This window comes from Protopterus annectens, chromosome 5.part0, assembly GCF_019279795.1.
Source record: "Protopterus annectens isolate FY-2018-M chromosome 5.part0, PAN1.0, whole genome shotgun sequence".
NCBI lineage: Eukaryota > Metazoa > Chordata > Ceratodontiformes > Protopteridae > Protopterus > Protopterus annectens.
In genome coordinates, this window is record NC_056735.1 from 1779741059 (window position 1) to 1779758769 (window position 17711).

At 39.8% G+C, this 17711-nt stretch overlaps 1 protein-coding gene across 2 annotated transcripts in view; it reads left to right on the forward strand.

The window, feature by feature from the left end:
* The window catches only part of LRRC63 (leucine rich repeat containing 63), a 739268-nt gene that overhangs the window by 205603 nt on the left and 515954 nt on the right, over positions 1-17711 (forward strand). For both annotated transcript variants that reach the window (XM_044071581.1, XM_044071580.1), the window contains exon 3: positions 3893-4456. In XM_044071581.1, coding sequence (XP_043927516.1) covers positions 3893-4456 — 564 coding nt within the window. The remainder of the gene's footprint in view (positions 1-3892; positions 4457-17711) is intronic.

The window sequence follows — 17711 nt, forward strand, 5'->3', positions numbered from 1 at the left end:
ATTGCCCTTTGGTCATGCCTGAATAGTAGGGTGAGCTGCTTAGTCGCTTGGTTGGTGAGGGGTGAATAATGAGTCTTGCCCTGCTGAGCAATCAAGTGTCGGGGAATATTAGTGCTTGCTATTAGGTCTGAGCAAATGCTGGACTGTAGGATGCTTTTTACATGCTTAGGTTGAGAGTTAGACTACTTTCAAGGGAAAAACTGAAGAGGAGACTTGGTGGAGCCAGGAATAATTTAGCCCTAGCTGCCCGGATGTGCAAAACCATGCAAATGCGTTTTTTGCAGCAGGGAAATTAAAGAGATAGAAATTAGCCCAAAATGGCCTATAAACTACTAAGGTCTGGGCTGGAACCACTCCTCCAGGGACAGATGGCTGCTCAAAGCTTCCTCTCTCACAGGTTAACAGAGAAACCTTCTTCTATCCAAGTAAGGTATGGGCAACTCAGAAACTTGTAACATAGCCCTGAATTCAGCACTAACCTGAAAACTGGACTATACTAGCTTACAAAGGTAGGAAACAAGGAAATTTTATTTTTGAAAAGATAAGGGAAAAACAGTAAAAATACCCTTAAAACAACTTTAAATGACTACAAACAGTAAAAAAATGCACTTAAAACAGCTTTAGATGACTACAAGCAATCAGAAAAGGCCTTTAAATAAATTACCCAATTAACCAGTAAAAAAATCTCAAAACTGAGCCCTGTTCCTGTAGTCTTCAATCAGACAAGTTCTAGCTGCACACTCCTGCCACTTGGGTGCAGGGGAACCTTCTCCAAAAAGGAAGGCCTGGATTAGTGCTCAAGTTATACAAACAAAGCTAGATTCAGCAGGCCTGAATCTAGTTTATGCGACAGCAAACAAGGCACACCAATTTCAGTAAGAAACATTTCAAATATGCAGGCACTATAAGCCTCTAACCAGAAATTCCCAGCTCAGAAGGGCAGAGTCCAGCCTCTCCTCCCAGAAAAGTGCAGACCAAAAACCTTCTTAATGTAAAATGACTGGCCTGAAGCCCAATTACTTAAACCAGAACTAATACACATTTAGAATAACAGACACTGAGCCTTCAATCAGCAGTTTCTAACTTAGAAGGATGTAAGCTACCTGTCCTGCCACAACAGTGCAAACCACAAACCTTCTTAATGTAAAACAACTGGTCTGAAGCGCAAGTGCTTAAACCAAATGGCTTAGAATGATAGCTACACTTAATCAGGTTACTACCAAGCAGTAATAAATACAATTGAATACTTTTAAGAAGGCCTGGATTAGTGCTCAATTTATACAAACAAAGCTAGATTCAGCAGGCCTGGATCTAGTCTATGCTACAGCAAACAAAGTGCACCAATTTCAATAAGAAACAGTTCAAATATGCAGGCACTATAAGCCTTTAACCAGAAATTCCCAGCTCAGAAGGGCAGAGTCAAGCCTCTCCTCCCACAAAAGTGCAGAGCACAAACCTTCTTAATGTAAAATAACTGGCCTGAAGCCCAAGTGCTTAAACCATAACTAATACACTTTTAGAATAACAGACACTGAGCCTTCAATCAGCAGTTCCCAACTTAGAAGGATGTAAGCTATCTGTCCTGCCACAACAGTGCAGACCACAAACCTTCTTAATGTAAAACAACAGGTCTGAAGCCCAAGTGCTTAAACTAAAAGGCTTAGAATGATAGTTACACCAAGCAGTAATAAATACAACTGAGTACTTTTAAGATGACGTAAAAGCAAAATAAAGTAGAAAAGTATGAAGAAGCACAAATACAGTAAAAGCACATGAATGTTGTTGTTGTTGTTGTGTCTTTCGGCTTTTCCCGGTTAGGGGTCGCCACAGCGGAACTCCGGTCTGCTAATGATTGGCAGTAGATTTTTTATGTGCCGAGTTGCCAGCCCTGACGCACAACCTTCAATGAAGGTAAGCCCATTCATGCATGTCTCCACACAGAAGACGCTTTAGTTGAGAATCGAACAGGTCAACGTCTTACGGTGAATCGACAACGCTACCGCAGCACCACCACCGCAGTAGTAAAAGCAGATGACTAAAGTGCAAATTTTTTTTTTTTGAGTGAGCAAATGAGATGGGCCCAGGAGGAGTATCCAAATGCAAATTTACAAGAGGGGTGGGCAGTTTCAAAGCCACAAAGATTAACACCAAAACAAAAGCAGGGAGAGTGGGTGGGGAACTAACTGAAAAAACAGAGCCACAACTTCCAGCTAAATAGTATTCAATGTAACACAAATAAATCAATTTAAATGCTGTATTACTTGAAAAAAGTGCAGATAAGGATTTATGTAAATTCACTTATACGTCCAGTCGATTGCAGGTAGGTCTTAGCTGGCCAAAGTTCAGAGTTTACGCAGAAAATAATCCAAAATGTGCCACTTATATAAGGCAGAAACCGAATATCAATGAAGTGAAACTACCCTCACTTATCACTGGCTATGCAGGAATTCTAACAAGCACTAAATTCTAACAAGCATTAACTGAAAAAACAGAGCCACAATTTCCAGCTAGATAGTATTCAATGCAAAACAAATAAATCAATTTAAATGCTGTATTATTTGAAAAAAAGTGCAGATAAAGATTTACTTAAATTCACTTATACATCCAGTTGATTGCAGGTAGGTCTTAGCCGGCCAAAGCTCAGAGTTTAAGCAGAAAACAATCCAAAATATACCACTTATATAAGGCAGAAACCACATATAAATGAAGTGAAACTACCCCCACTTATCACAGGCTATGCAGGAATTCTAAGAAGCACTAAATTCTAACAAGGATTAACTGAAAAAACAGAGCCACAACTTCCAGCTAGATAGTATTCAATGCAACACAAATAAATCAATTTAAATGCTGTATTATTTGAATAAAGTGCAGATAAAGATTTACTTAAATTCACTTATACGTCCCGTTTATTGCAGATAGGTCTTAGCCGGCCAAAGCTCAGAGTTTAAGCAGAAAATAATCCAAAATGAACCACTTATATAAGGCAGAAACCGAATATCAATGAAGTGAAACTACCCCCAGTTATCACTATCTATGCAGGAATTCTAACAAGCACTAAATTCTAACAAGCATTAACTGAAAAAACAGAGCCACAACTTCCAGCTAGATAGTATGTAATGCAACACAAATAAATCAATTTAGTAAATTCACTTATATGTCCAGTTGATTGCAGGTAGATCTTAGCCGGCCAAAGCTCAGAGTTTAAGCAGAAAATAATCCAAAATGTACCACTTATATAAGGCAGAAACCAAATATCAATGAAGTGAAACTACCCCCACTTATCACTGGCTATGCAGGAATTGTAACAAGCACTAAATTCTAACAAGCATTATCTGAAAAAACAGAGCCACAACTTCCAGCTAGATAGTATTCAATGCAACACAAATAAATCAATTTAAATACTGTATTATCTGAAAAAAGTGCAGATAAAGATTTACTTAAATTCACTTATACGTCCAGTTGATTGCAGGTAGGTCTTAGCCGGCCAAAGCTCAGAGAATAAATTAATAAAGAATAAAGTGTGTGGATTCTTCACCTGGTGGTCTTCTTATCTGGTTTGGTGTTTCGTCAACTTGTGGTTATATATTTTTAAAAATTAGCCCTTCTCTAGTCTCAGAGGTAGTATCATCTATGTTTTATTAACTTGCCTGTATAATTGTCGAACTTCCTTCAAAGCAAGAAAACAAACTTAAAATTCTCCTTTAAAGGTCTTCTGTTGTAATTAGTATTTTATATAACTATAATTTCCTTTGCTATCAATGTGGAGATTAGAAATATAGAACTAGTCAGTAGTAATAAACAGATAAGCAATGCACTATAGTCTATGTATTGTTTTATAGGTGGGAAAGTAATTATCCTTTGTAAAGATGGTATTTTTTTCTTTTGCTTATAGGCTTGCATCCAGGTTATGAACAAAGAATTATAAGAAACTGTGCTCCTGAGAGTTTACCAGAAATTCAGTTTGGTTTGTATTCAGGTTATGAAGGAAGAATTCTGAGAAGCTATGTTCTTGCAAGTTCACCAGAAAGTCAGTATTGCTATCCAAAAACTCATAAGTGTAGTTTGCAAGACATTAGAAATAAACTACCTGTTCAGATCATTAGAAACTTTGTTGTCCCTTTTACACCCAGTGGTCCCGACAGCCTTCCTTTACGAAAGCCGCGTATATGTCGACCACGAGTTCATCTCCTGGAAGTTGTACATGATGATCCCCGCTATATAACAAAACCAGAGTTTTCGCTGGATGATTTTCTTGCAAAACCAGAACTATACTCCTGGCCTGCTAAAGAACAACTGGAAAAAGCAGTTATTTCTCGACATAACTACAAAAAGCTTGTGGAGCTCTTTACTACAGAACTTCAAAAGAGAACTCAAACAAAAATAAATACATTGCTATTATCAAGTGATGACATCCCAGAGGCTTCTTCAAGAGTACCATACAGACAGGTTATCCTAGGTATATTCTTTATAGTAATATATATATTTTGTTGCATTCCTGCTGACTTATATTTGGCACTTACTGTATGTGAATGTTTACGAATTTCAGTGTATGCATGTTTCTGTTTTTTTTTTCTTGAAGCAGCTTTGTCAGATATGTAACAACAGTAAGCCAAACTGTACTGAACTTGGCAGGCCAAAAGACTGTACTTCAGAAGAAACGGTACTTTGTGGCACAAACCACATCTTTTTTTATACTGTTTGATATAAAATTTTTGAGAATTTTTATGTATGTACGGGGAAGAGGGGTCCACTCTCTTCTCTAATAACTTAAGTAATCAGTTCTGAGAATGGTGCATCTTGAAGGAAAGGGGGAAACTTCCAGTTGTGATGGTCTTGAAGTTGAGTAGCAATGCTATCTCAGTTTTTTGTTGTTTTTTTTTTTTTTTTGCCACTATTAGCATTACCATCTGGTCATCCTGACTTCTTATTGAGTTATTCATCCTGTATGGTATAGTGCTGACATCACCTCATGAGGGATCTCAGACTTTCCAATGAGAAATGCATTTTTGATAGCCTCATCTTATCTAGAGGCTGGTTAGCAAAGCTCAGGTGCCAATAACTGTTGTATTTAGTTGATACTGACTTTTTTGACAGCTAGTCAATTCCATCCTGTGTAAGTTTGATGTGTATGGCGTATAATACTGTCTTTATGTGTGCCATGCACTTTCACATGAAATGCTGATGTTAATGCTGAGGTACTTATGTGAGTTTGGTCCTCCTCTTAACACTAGAAATTCACCTTCTCATTTCTGCTAGGAAGCAGTCCTGTTTGGGTAGTCTATTGCTCCCCTTCACCTCGAGTTGAGCAAATGATTGAGAAACATTCACTTCTATGTCCTCAGGTTAGCTCTTTCAGCACCTGAGCCCCCTGTATGAACATTGGCTACTAGTGTTGCAGTTAAGACTTCATCCTTCATTGAGCTTTTGAATAAAACTGAGCTTTCAACTCCTTCTTATTGGTATATTTGGTGATCTGAGTACTAGACTTGAGGACTTAACCTAACTGCAGTACATTTATCTCAAATGAAAATCTGTGTTTTGACTTAAATCCTCTTTAAGGACAGGAATAGTAGTTTAAGACATTATCTACATTTTGTGTGTGTGTGTGTGTGTGTGTGTGTGTGTGTGTGTGTGTGTGTGTGTGTGTGTGTGTGTGTGTGTGTGTGCGCGCGTGTGTGAGCGTGTATCTGTTTATGTGCATGTGTAGTGCTGTCAAGTTGTGACCTACTGCTGATGACCTACAGACAATTATATGAACCATTCACAGAATTTTCATGTCAGAGATATAGGAGTACGTTGCCAGTCCTTTATCTTGGCAACCCCTTGACATCAACCCCAGTCCAGTCAGAGCCAAAATTGTTAGTATTACAGATGGATGCCTTGCCTCTGTGTCTACTGGCCAACATCCACCTACTGGTCAGCCTTAATTCCTGTACATGTCTTATAGCCATTTTATTGTCTGTAGAATAGTAAACTTACAAAAGGGGAAGTAGTACAATGCTGTGCTACATCAAGTGGGTTGTAGCATATGAAGTACAATAACGTCACTGCCTTTCCCATAATATATTCTGAAAACTCTCTTATTAAACATCTTGGACTAAGCTGTTAAGCACACTGGACTAATTGAGTATGCTGTTGTAGAAGTTTAAAAGGCAGTTGCTAAACTGTCAGAGCAGCTAGCTTTGTACTATATCTTGACATAACAGTCTGCTAAGGCATGTGGTTCAATTTCTTATGCCGTTCTTTGTTGATTCATGTAGCAAAGTACTAAAAAATATATAATGAGTTGAATGATTTTAAAAAATCTTGTAATTTTTAGGTATTTTGGCTTAGCTTAACTTCACAGTGTTAATATTCTGTTATAATACGTGGGCCAGCTTTGTTAATGCCAGAAATGCACCACTGTAAGTGTGGTTATGAAATGGTTTGTGTATAATGAAAGAGATTAACAGGTTTTTATCTGCATCAGGAAAGCACTTAATAGCTTTCAGTTGGACTACCACATGCTAAACAGTGTGACAGCAGAAAGGAATTTATCCCCAGAGAAAGAATGTTTGCCTTTGCCATATATGAAAGTACATGTATTACTTATTTATTTGTTTATTTGTGTGTATGTATGTATGTATGTATGTATGTATTAATTTATTTATTGATAAATAAGTAAGGCACAGTAGGTGTGTAGCCTGTTTGCAGAGCAGACCCAGGGCTTTTTTCATGACTTAGAGTAATTTGGCTAGGACATTGTTATAAGATAAAACAGCCTTGTGGTCTTTTGTTTTACAATGCATGGAAGGTGTAGGGACTTTACTTTAAGCTAATAATGTAGCAATAGAAAAAGAGTTTGAGAAAGTAGATTACTGGTAGTTGATATTAATAAGCAGAAGAAGGTATGAAGAGGAATAAATAGAGATTAGCAAAAATATTGTGTAAGGTGGAGAGAAATGATGAGAGACTTTGTACTGAGAGGAATACTATTTGGGAAGACTTTTTTGTATTATTTTTTTACTCCAGTGCATGCAGACCATCAAGCCTCCTCTCTATTTGACATTTTGCTGTATAAGGGGGAGTTGCCATCTAAGCAGCCATAAGTGTGCTTTATGCTCTAATGGGCATTCCAGCAGTAAGAGTATTTTTAATCTTGTGGCCTAACCTCACACCAGGTGGTGGTGTAAACAATCCTGTCATGTCAAGAGCTGCCTGTGCTCCTCTGTCCACGCATTTGTGCTCCCCTACATGTATCAACTGGGACTACAATCACATGATTGGTCAGTCACACCCTGGGATTGGTACACCAATCCTTTCTACCTGCACGGCCTAAAACTGAGCTGATAATCAACTTGGGTTGCCTGGGTTGTAGTCAGGGCTTTGTCCCTCTACACCATAGTGCATGTACTTGTGAATGCATTTTTATAGACATACCAGATAGGAAAACTGAGCTAATTATGTATATTGATGCTAATGAGCTAAGAGAGATAATGAAGAAGTTTGGTTTGATTGATATTCCCAATAATAGGAAGGTGTGAATTCTTTAATGCTAAGGATTATATAAAGATTAAGAATTATGTTTAATGTGCAAGGAATTGAGGCCAGGAATTGGGAAATCATAATATAGAAAACTGTGCAAAGGCTGGAATCTGAGTATTGTCTGTTTTTATTTGTGTTGCAGTGGTAAATTGTAACCTAGAAGATTTGAGATGCAGCTGTTGGGATGTTTTGGAGATATTGGTCTAACCAAGCAATAATACCTAACAGGGTGGTTGTTAAGAAACTATGCATGGCCAGGGGTGTGGTGAGGCCTGACTCTGCAGGCAGAGGGCCTTACCACCCGGAAGGGCATTAATTTCCACCCTGCAGAGTATTATTGTACTTGAAGAATGGGATTTCAGTTAAATTGTTTTTGTTACTAAATACTTTTTTATATTTTTGATATAACATTGCTCCTCTAACTAACATTTCAAGCTTTATGTAGCATATGTACTTGTTGGAGGACATACTTTACATCACACACACACACACACACACACACACACACACACACACACACACACACACACACACACACACAGACACACACACACACACACACACTCTCAGAAGCACAGACAGGCAAACAGAGTCTCACAGACATTTGCATAGAAACACACGCGCGTGTGCACACACACGCCAAGTAGTTACAGGCACTTTGCTGACTAACTACACCTGAGATGTCAGATTTTGATAAATAAATGGAAAAGAAAATCCTACAATGCACGGTGCTGCAACCCCCCCCCCCCCCCCATGCCTGTTAACTATACCTGATTTTACAGAATTTCCCTAATTTTGCAACATAATTTTGCTGTGTATTCCTCATAGAATGTTTGATTCCTTGGTAAATCACAGAGGATTACAGTTAGTAAGTAATGGTAGACATTAGAGTTTCATACTTATTGTTCATACAATGTGTGCTGATGCATAATATCGTTTTTTGAAATGTGTGCTGATGCACTTCTTATGGCAGCCATAGGTGTATGGGTAAGTATTAAGCTTGCTGGCCATTTTAAACCTAGCCATTTTCTCTTTTTGTGTTTGAATTAACCTATCTCATTAGGTTAGAGATTGACCTTACCCATCCTATGGTCAATAGTTACACATTTCCCATAATGAGAATAACTGGGATAATACCATAGATAATTTGAGGGAACTGATGCATAGGATAACGCATTTAGGAGCTGCCTCTGTCCATCAGTAGTACAGGGGGTAGTGCTGTGGCAAAAGTTTGGTTTCCCATCCATAGTTCCAAGTTGTGCTTGAATATGGACAGGAATGAACTTTGTTTTTTGTAGAGTCTATTCCACAACAGTGGTATCATCTGTGAGATACACCTCTCCCTACAAACTGTTCTGTTGATGTTGCACAAGAGGTTTAGAGCCCTACACTGAGTATTTCTGATGCCATTTTACTTGCTGATGTACAGTAAATCCATCAGTAATGGGTCAGAGGATGCCTTGTATGCCAGACACAGGCCACCTCTTAGTTTGTAGGATAACAGGTATCATGACAGGACTTTGAGTTAGTCCATGTAGGATATTTTGTTTAGACCTTATATCATTTTAGTAAGGTATCTCTGTAGGCATTCCTGTTGTTGCATGTGTCTGGATAGATACATGCCAAAGGATTTCATAGTATTCAATGACTGGCCTAATGAGGGCTCAGTAAAGGAGACAGTGACATACCCAGATATAGACACAATCCCCTTGTTTACAAGCTGTCTAATATAGAAGGACTTTCTTACAACAATAGGCACATGTTGGTCAAATGTCAGGTCATTGTCCACATAAGTTTCCAAATCCCAAACATCTTGGTCAGTTCTTAAGGCTATATTGCAAATGTGGTAGTTCTCTGGGGTAGATGACTTCCCAAAGTATGCAATAATGCATTTTTTTGACTTTAGTTTCATTCTCCAGTTTTGGCACCTGGTTTTTATCTGACATAAAACTTCTTGCAAGATAGCTAAGTCATGTGGGGATACAATGACTGCTTCTTGCTTGTAGTCATCTGCAAACTTAGCCAGCCAGAAGTAGATGCCAAACAGGAGACATCCCAGAAGAAAACCTTGGGGATTCCACTGGTGGCTGGTCTCGTTGTGGAGATAATTTCCTGTATTTTGATTATCTGCATCCTATCTGTGAGTCAGTGGGCACAGGGGTTTATTCCGAGTTTATTAAGCTTTTCTAATATACCTGGGGGGAATTATCAAAAACTTTGGCCAGGTCGAGGTATGCAGTATGAAATTGTTTTGCCTATATCTATTGCTTTGGTGACCTTTTCAAAAAATCCACCAGGTTGAGTAAGCATGACCTGCCCTTGACGAATGGGTCCCTATGTTCTGACTGATTAATTTCATGATAAGTCTTTCCATAGCTTTGCAGATGAGGTTGCTTTGACATATAGATCTGTAATTGCCTGAGTCTATAGAAGGTCCTCCCTTATGCAGGGAAATGACTGTAGCTGTTCTCCGTTCTTGGCACAAAACCTATATGGAAGCTGAGATTGAACAGTGTTGTTAGGGGTGTGGCTAAATCATGCCTTTTGCTATTTAAGATGCATCCAGATATATTGTTGGGACCCATAAATTCAGTATATCTGATGCTGTCAATTTTAATTTTATCCTTGACGATTAGGTTTGGTTCCAATATCAGAACCAACTTGCCTGATGCTACAGTTCATGCAGGCCAAAAACTATCAGGCTTTACCCTTACACATAATCCCCCTCTCCCAGTTACCTCAGATCTCATTTGCAGCTTTTCTGGATAGATGCATTCACCTCAGCTCTTGAGCTAATTTCATTTCTTAATATTTCTTGTTAAAAAATTTTATATCTTCTTTCTTCCTTTTTTCTAGAATAGTCTATTATTCTTAAAAATATCTTCTTTCTCATTTTCTTCGTTTCTGTACATTAGTGTACCTTTACTATCATTGTTGATAGTCCCGTCCCATACACTTATGTGTATTGCCACTATCATTGTTGATAGTTTCCCCTCCTTCTTCTTCTCCCCTTCTTTAGAGTGTCTGTTCTGCTCTCTCTGTGCACTTCTGTGTACATGAAACTATCATTGTTGATAGTCCCCTTTTCTCTTTCTTTCTGATTTCCTTTCCTATCACTAGTTTCATAGAAGTGTGGTGTATGTTTCTCTATCATACTCCATCATTATGGCTGACATACCCAAAGGCCCCTCTGGCTTTAGAAAATGCCAGAAGTATGGCCACAAAATTCCCTTCTCAGACTCACATCTCTTGTGCGTCTATTGTTTAGGTGCCATACATCTTCAAGAAGACTGTAGCATTTGCCACAGCTTTAGCCACAGAGCTCTCATCGAGAGAAATAATAAATTAATCTTAAAGAGCTTAATTACTTCAGTTTTTGGGGAAGTCATATCTGCTGAAAAGAGTAAAACTGATATTTCTTCCCCTTCTTCTTCTTCATCATCTTTAGAAAAGACCAAAAAGAGGAGCTTGTTGGTTCCATCATTCCCCTTGGAACTGACTCACAAGAAGCATAAATCCTTGGCTCCAAGAAGTATGTTGGATCTGATGGATTCTCGTTCAAAAACATTGGTGCAGGAAAAGAAGTCATCGGTACTGACAACTGCTTCAGCTCCTAAGACCTTGACAGCAAAATCTTTGTTACAACAGGATATTGAAATACCAGCTAAGGGCAAATACCTCACCACTTCTTCTTCAATGACGACTACCTTGGCACAGACAATTCAACAATTTGATTTGGCAAGAGTGGTTTATTCACCATCTTTTGACACTTTTGCTGGTGAATTGCCTGAGGCCTTTTTACAAAGACCTGAATCACCTTCCCAGGCCTCTATCCTTTCCACAAAAAGTCTCACAGAAGTTGATGAGGAGAGACTAGTGAATAAAATTCTGAGGGCAAGAGGAGTTACAGGACTCCCCTCAGCTCTGACCCTTTTGGGTCTCAGAACTAATTCAGCCTTTACCCCTTTAACTACTCCTCCTCTGACCTCCTCTGAGGTTTTAGAGGTGTCAGCTTCGAGTCATCCAGTGCCGACTGTATCAGTTCCACAGAGCACTCTCCTTTCAGAACCAATTATTACCTTGAGCTCTTTGGCTGTGTCAGATCTGGAGACCTCCTGGGCCATATCTGTCCTGTTGACTCCAAGGAGCCAGGGTCAACTCCAATTTTTTCTGTGCCATCCTTGCATCTTGGAGTTTCATCTTGGCTCAGTTTAGCCCTCGCTTCTGTTTCAGAGGCTGTCTTGTCTTGTTAGAGCAGGGAGTGACCATGGTTCCAAGGCAGTCCCTCTCTGTTCTGGGTTCCCTTCCCTCTTTGGCGAGACCAGCTTTCGAGGCAATGGAGAGGGCTTTTTCCACAGTGGTCTCAGTCAGCCCCTTCCTCCTTGGAGCATAACCCCTCCTTACGCTACCTTATTTCACCTGTCTCTCCACTTGGGTAGCAAGTACCGAATCCAAAGGGACCCACATATTCAGATTCTGTCCTCTTCTGAAACCTCCCCAGATTATCCCCCTGAGGAGGTTCCTCAGAAGAAAAAGTGAAAGAGGAAGCACTTAGAGTCCCCACAGGAATATGCCACCAGAGATGCCAATTTTGTTGAGTGGGAAGGGTCCTTAAGGTCACCCCCCCCCCAATGATGATGGCTATGGAGACATATTAGAAATTTTAAAACAGAGGGGTGACTGAAACCTCTAGAATCCTTCCTTCAGAGGAGTTGGTGTACCTGCAGACTTTCGGTAACCACTCATCTACCTCTTGGGTGACTCTGCCTGCTGATGAGATGATTCAGCTGATCTCACAGTGGGCGTAGACAAAGCCAGACACCATTAAATGTATTCCCAAGAGACCAGACAAAATTTTATCCACCTCTGAGGACAAGAAATTCAGGGACAGACATTTTACCAGTAGATACCATGGTTGTAGCAACCACCACCAAAAAGGAACTCACTGAGGAGGGTTCCTCCATCCATCCACCCAACAAAGAGTCTTGAGCTATAGATTGATTTGGGAAGTGGGTTTATGTTTCATCGACCTTCGCTTTAAGGTCTTTGAACTTCCTGGCACATTTTGCCAGACTTCAGAAGGATCTGATCAAGGAGCTATCAGGTACCCTAGCAGGATCTGTCTCTGAGGGAGTCCAAGAGAAAGTGGCTTCCCTGTTAGCTACCCTGGAATCTGTGCCAAACTCATCCATGATGCTCATTGTCCATGTAGCTGAAGGGATCAGTGGAGCAGCAGGCTCAGGATTAACCATAAGAAAACGTGCCTGGATGCACCTATGTGATTTTTGCTGAGCCATTTTAGTCATCATTTGTCACTGCTCCTTTTGATAGCTCATCTCTGTTTGGACTCAAGGTAAGAGAAATGTTTTCCAGGTGCGAGAAGGATGGAAAGACCCTTTCTGCCATAGGAGTACATTTTTCCACTCCCCAAAGATCCTTTTCCAGGAATCATAGGTGTTAGAAAAATGTGGTTCAGAAAGCCTCTCCAGGACACATGTGGAGCCAATTCCCATAGAGGCAGAGGGGGGAACTATAATGCGCAACATCGTCCATGAGGCAGAAGTTGCCCCGTAGAACCAGAGCTCCAGGGGTTTCTTCCCAGGGAAACCCTATCAGCGCTCCTGAACAGAGGCCCGATTGTCTTTCTCTGGAGGCAGTTGGGGGGGGGGGTGCTTATCCCTGCACCAGAAGCCTGGCTACAAATAACTTCCAATTCCTGGGTGCAGAGGATCCATTTCCAGAGGTTATTCAATTCTCTTTTCTGTCCCTTCCCACATATGCAAAAAACATCCCCAGTGCTCCACGCAGTCGGAACAAGTAGCAATAGAAATTCAAAAGCTGCTAGAAAAAGAGAGTCATCCAAGAAGTCACACCAGACCAAATAGAATCTGGAACTTACTCAAGATTCTTTTTAGTGCCAAAAAAAGACAGGAGACTGGAGACCAATACTGGATCTAAGCATACTAAAAAAGTCAGTTTGGCAAACCAGGTTCTGGATGGTCACGTACAGTCCATGCTTCCTTTCTTGGAGATGGATGACTGGATGTGCTCAATAGATCTTCAGAATGCATATTACCATATAAAAATGGACAAACAATCCAGAAGATTTCTCTGCTTTCAGCTGGGAGCCATTCATTACCAATTCAGTTACTGCTGTTTGGACTCACCACAGCCCCCAGGGAGTTCACCAAATGCATGGCAGCAGTAGCAGCTCACTTAAGACTTCAATGATTCCGGGTGTTTCCGTACTTGGACAACTGTCTCATCACTGCTCCAACCAGGCATCATCTGATAGAAGCAAGTGGCTTTGTTCTCTATACTTGTGCTTATTTGGGAATAACAATAAACTATTCAATTCAATTGCATACTCATGGAACAAACTTCCATTGTCTCTTCACTCCACTACCAAAAGTGGCAAATTCAAAAAGCAACTAAAAATGGATCTGTACTTGTCAGGAAATTACCTAATGAATTTTTCTTCTTCTCTTAATCAACATATCTGCCTGGTGTTTACGCAAATGCTCTACATATATATTACTCTCTCTGCAGTTAGTACCTGTGCTATTAAATGCATCCTTGTACTATGTCATGATGTTAATCTGAATTTTTTTTTTTATTTTAGGCATTTCTACATTCCTTGTACATAACTTACTGCTAACCAAATTTCTCAAACATATTGTTACTGCATTCTCAAAATACTGTAACTTTGCCTTGTATATATTTGTATTGAATATTTCTCTCTGTTTTTGTACTGTTAAGTATCTTACAACTTGAATTGCTAGGTTTTTCTTATTTTTTAATTACTTTCCTGGAGTTTTTCTCCTCAGATCTCCACTGAAAAAGGGGTCTCTGGGCCCCATCGGACTAACCTAGTTAACAAATGTAAAAATAAATAAATAACAATAAACTACGAAAAGTCCCAGTTGACTCCATCTCAGACTTAACAGTTCATAACGGCTCTACTAAATATAACAACAACCATAGCTTCTCTTCATTCGAAAAGGCTTCAGAGAACTAGAATGCAGGTTCAGAGGATAATATACAGCAAGAAAGTATATGCTGATTGGATCCTACAGGCTCTGGGCTCAGTGGCAGTGACTATAACTCTTGTACCCCTAGCAAGGTATCGCATGAGAATTCTACAGTGGCTTCTGGCTTCCCAATGGTCCTTTTTACACCGTCCCATGTCGGACCAGATTTTGATCACCAACCACTAAAGAAAAGCTCTAGCTTGATGGATACTTTCCAGAGAGATTCTTCTAGACAGCCCTTTTACCCCTTCAGAACCCAAGGTCATAGTAAACACAGATGCCTTCCAGATAGGGGGTGGCATTTTCTGGGTAAGACTGTCCAAGGCACTTGATTCCCTACAGAGGCCAACTTGCATATCAATGTTCTGGAGCTAAGAGCAGTGCATTTTGCACTGCAAGCCTTTCAAACTACTCTTCCTCTGGGAATGATTACAATTCAAACAGACAATATGTCAGTAGCTTGGTACATCAAGAAACAAGGAGGAACAAAATCGTACCCCCTTTGTCAAGAAGCACGCAGAGTATGGCAGTGGGTGATCTCTTCCAACCGCTTTCTGATAACGCATATTCTGGGGAAATCCAATGTAATAGTGGACAAACAGAGCAGATGTATTCTCATGCCTCACAAGTGAGCTCTCGATCCAAAAGTGGGGGAAAGGATTTTCCGTCAATGGGGCCAGCCTTGCTGTGATCTGTTTGCCTCTCCCCTAGACAACAAGTGCAACAACTACTTTGCCCTACCCCCCCTTAGGGGGAGTCACTGATATACACTCTTCTCCATATTTGCCCCCCCCCCACCCCGGACTACTATATGCCTTTCCCATGATTCCTCTAATCTTCAAATTCCTACAGAGAGCACTCAAGTTGCAGAGCAAAGTAATCCACATTGCATCCTTTTGGCCTCGACAGATATGATTCCCCTTTCTTTGTTCTCTTCTAATTCAACAATCTTGGATGCTGGACCCAGCTCCAGACCTTCTGTCTCATCCAGAGAGACTAGTTCATCCAGACATTTTGAAACTCATGCTGACAGCATGGTTCCTCCAGTTCCACTAATTGCCAGGTGAATTAATCTATCTTTCCCTGTGCACCACATTCTCATAGCTTCACACAAGCCATCATAAACTATACACGGGTAAATGGAAGAGATTTGCCATATGGGCTTGTGAAAGGGATATCAACCCCCTTTCTGCATCTATTGATACTATATTAGACTTTCTAGCCTCTCTCTTCTATGCAGGGGCGCCACCTTCTACCATTCAAATTCAATTAGTGGCAGTTTCGAATTTCCATAATGGTTTCTGAAAACACTACTTAGCTTCTCACAAACTTTGCAAATCCTTCTTCAGATGGACACTTTTTTTTACCTCCTCCAGCTTGAGATTTAAATCTGTTGTTACAGACCATTATTTATTCCCCTTTCGAATCTTCTGAAAATTGTGATCTAAAGTATTTGTCCTGGAAAACTTTATTTTAGTAGTTATAACCTCTACTAGGAGAATTTCAGAAATTCAAACTTTATCATGTAGGCCACTTTATCTGATATTTCATAAAGACAAACTCTCCTTACGAGCAAATCCCTTATTTCTACGTAAATTAGTCTCTGAATCCAATATCAATCAGACTATTGAGTTGCCAGTATTCTTCCCAAACTTTACGAACCAAGGTGAATACTGCCTACACTTGCTAGATGCTCAAAGACAATTACGTTTTTATCTTTACACAATGAAGGACATAAGAAAATCTGACCAGCTATTTGTTTCCTTTTCTAATACAAGGTTTGGCAAACCAGTCAGCAATGGGACTGTAGCCAGATGGCTCAAGGATTGCATTTCCTTTATCTTCATAAGAAAAAAATTGAATTACCTCGGCCAATTAAGGTACACTCTACAAGAGCTGTAGACACTTCAGCTTTTTTTCAATCAAGGGCTTCAATGGATGATATTTGTGTGACAGCAACTTGGGCTTCTCCACATACCTTTAGTACTCATTACAAATTGGATTTGGTCTCAAGGGGTAGAGCATCTTTTGGTTCAATGGTACTCAGGAATATTATTCTGTGAGTCCTCCCAAGGTATAAGGTAGCTGGGAACTCTGCCTCAGTCATCAAGGATAAAAAGAAAATTGACAACATCAGATTGAGATGTTATGTACTTAACATAATGTTCGATCTGTGTTGTTCATTTTCATTTATCCTTGACTTCCCTCCCTCCATCCCCTGGCCTTTGAAGACTTTTTGGTGGAATGGATACTTTCATTTTACTTAGTATTCTTATTAAGGCATAGCAGATGTGGTTTCCACTAAGGCTTCCTTATCTATATTTTATTTCTAATCTGCAAACTCAATCTGAGGTAACTGAGAGAGGGGGATTATGGGTAAGGGTGAAGATCGAGAGTTGTTGGGCTACGCAAGCCATAGTAATGGACGAGTCAGTTCCAATATCAGAACCGAAACCGATCTTCAAGGATAAATGAAAATGGACAACACAGGTGGAATGTTATGGTAAATACATAACTTCATTTTTTAGCTTTTGATAGTACTTTTAGGACTTGGTTTTGTGTATTACTTGCAGGTAGGACACATTGGTCAGGTTTAACTTGAGGTACAGGCAGAAGGAGAGAAGAGTAAAATTAGAGCTAAATGTATTGTCCAGTAGGTTCTCTACATCTTAAGCTTCAGTGTAGGTAACATCATTCATAATCAGCTGAGCGCATTGCTGCATTATGCTTTTGAGATTGCCTTTGGCTTGGGTATCTATTTTAGCCTCAGACTTGGCTTTGGTGGATTTTATTAAGCTCTTGTTTATTTCAGTGACAAGAGCTCTAACATTCTGGGAATTACTTGTCTTGCTTTGGTCAAAATTATTTTCCTTTTATTATAATGCTTGTTGTTATGGTTCTACCATGGGCATTTATTTCTAGGGTTTGCCCTGCACTCGACGCTGTGGGGTACAGTGGCATCTATACAGCTGTTTACATGCTGGGATAGTGTGGTGGTGTACATTTCTTTGTATTCAGTGGAGTTAACTGGTTTAGTCTGGGATTTGAAGCTTACCAATGTATCAGGAGTACATAGTTTGTCTTAAAGAAATATCTGTAGGTACCTTGGGAGGAAGGGATCTCTGGTTTCAGTTTAATTTTGAAGGACACTGCTTT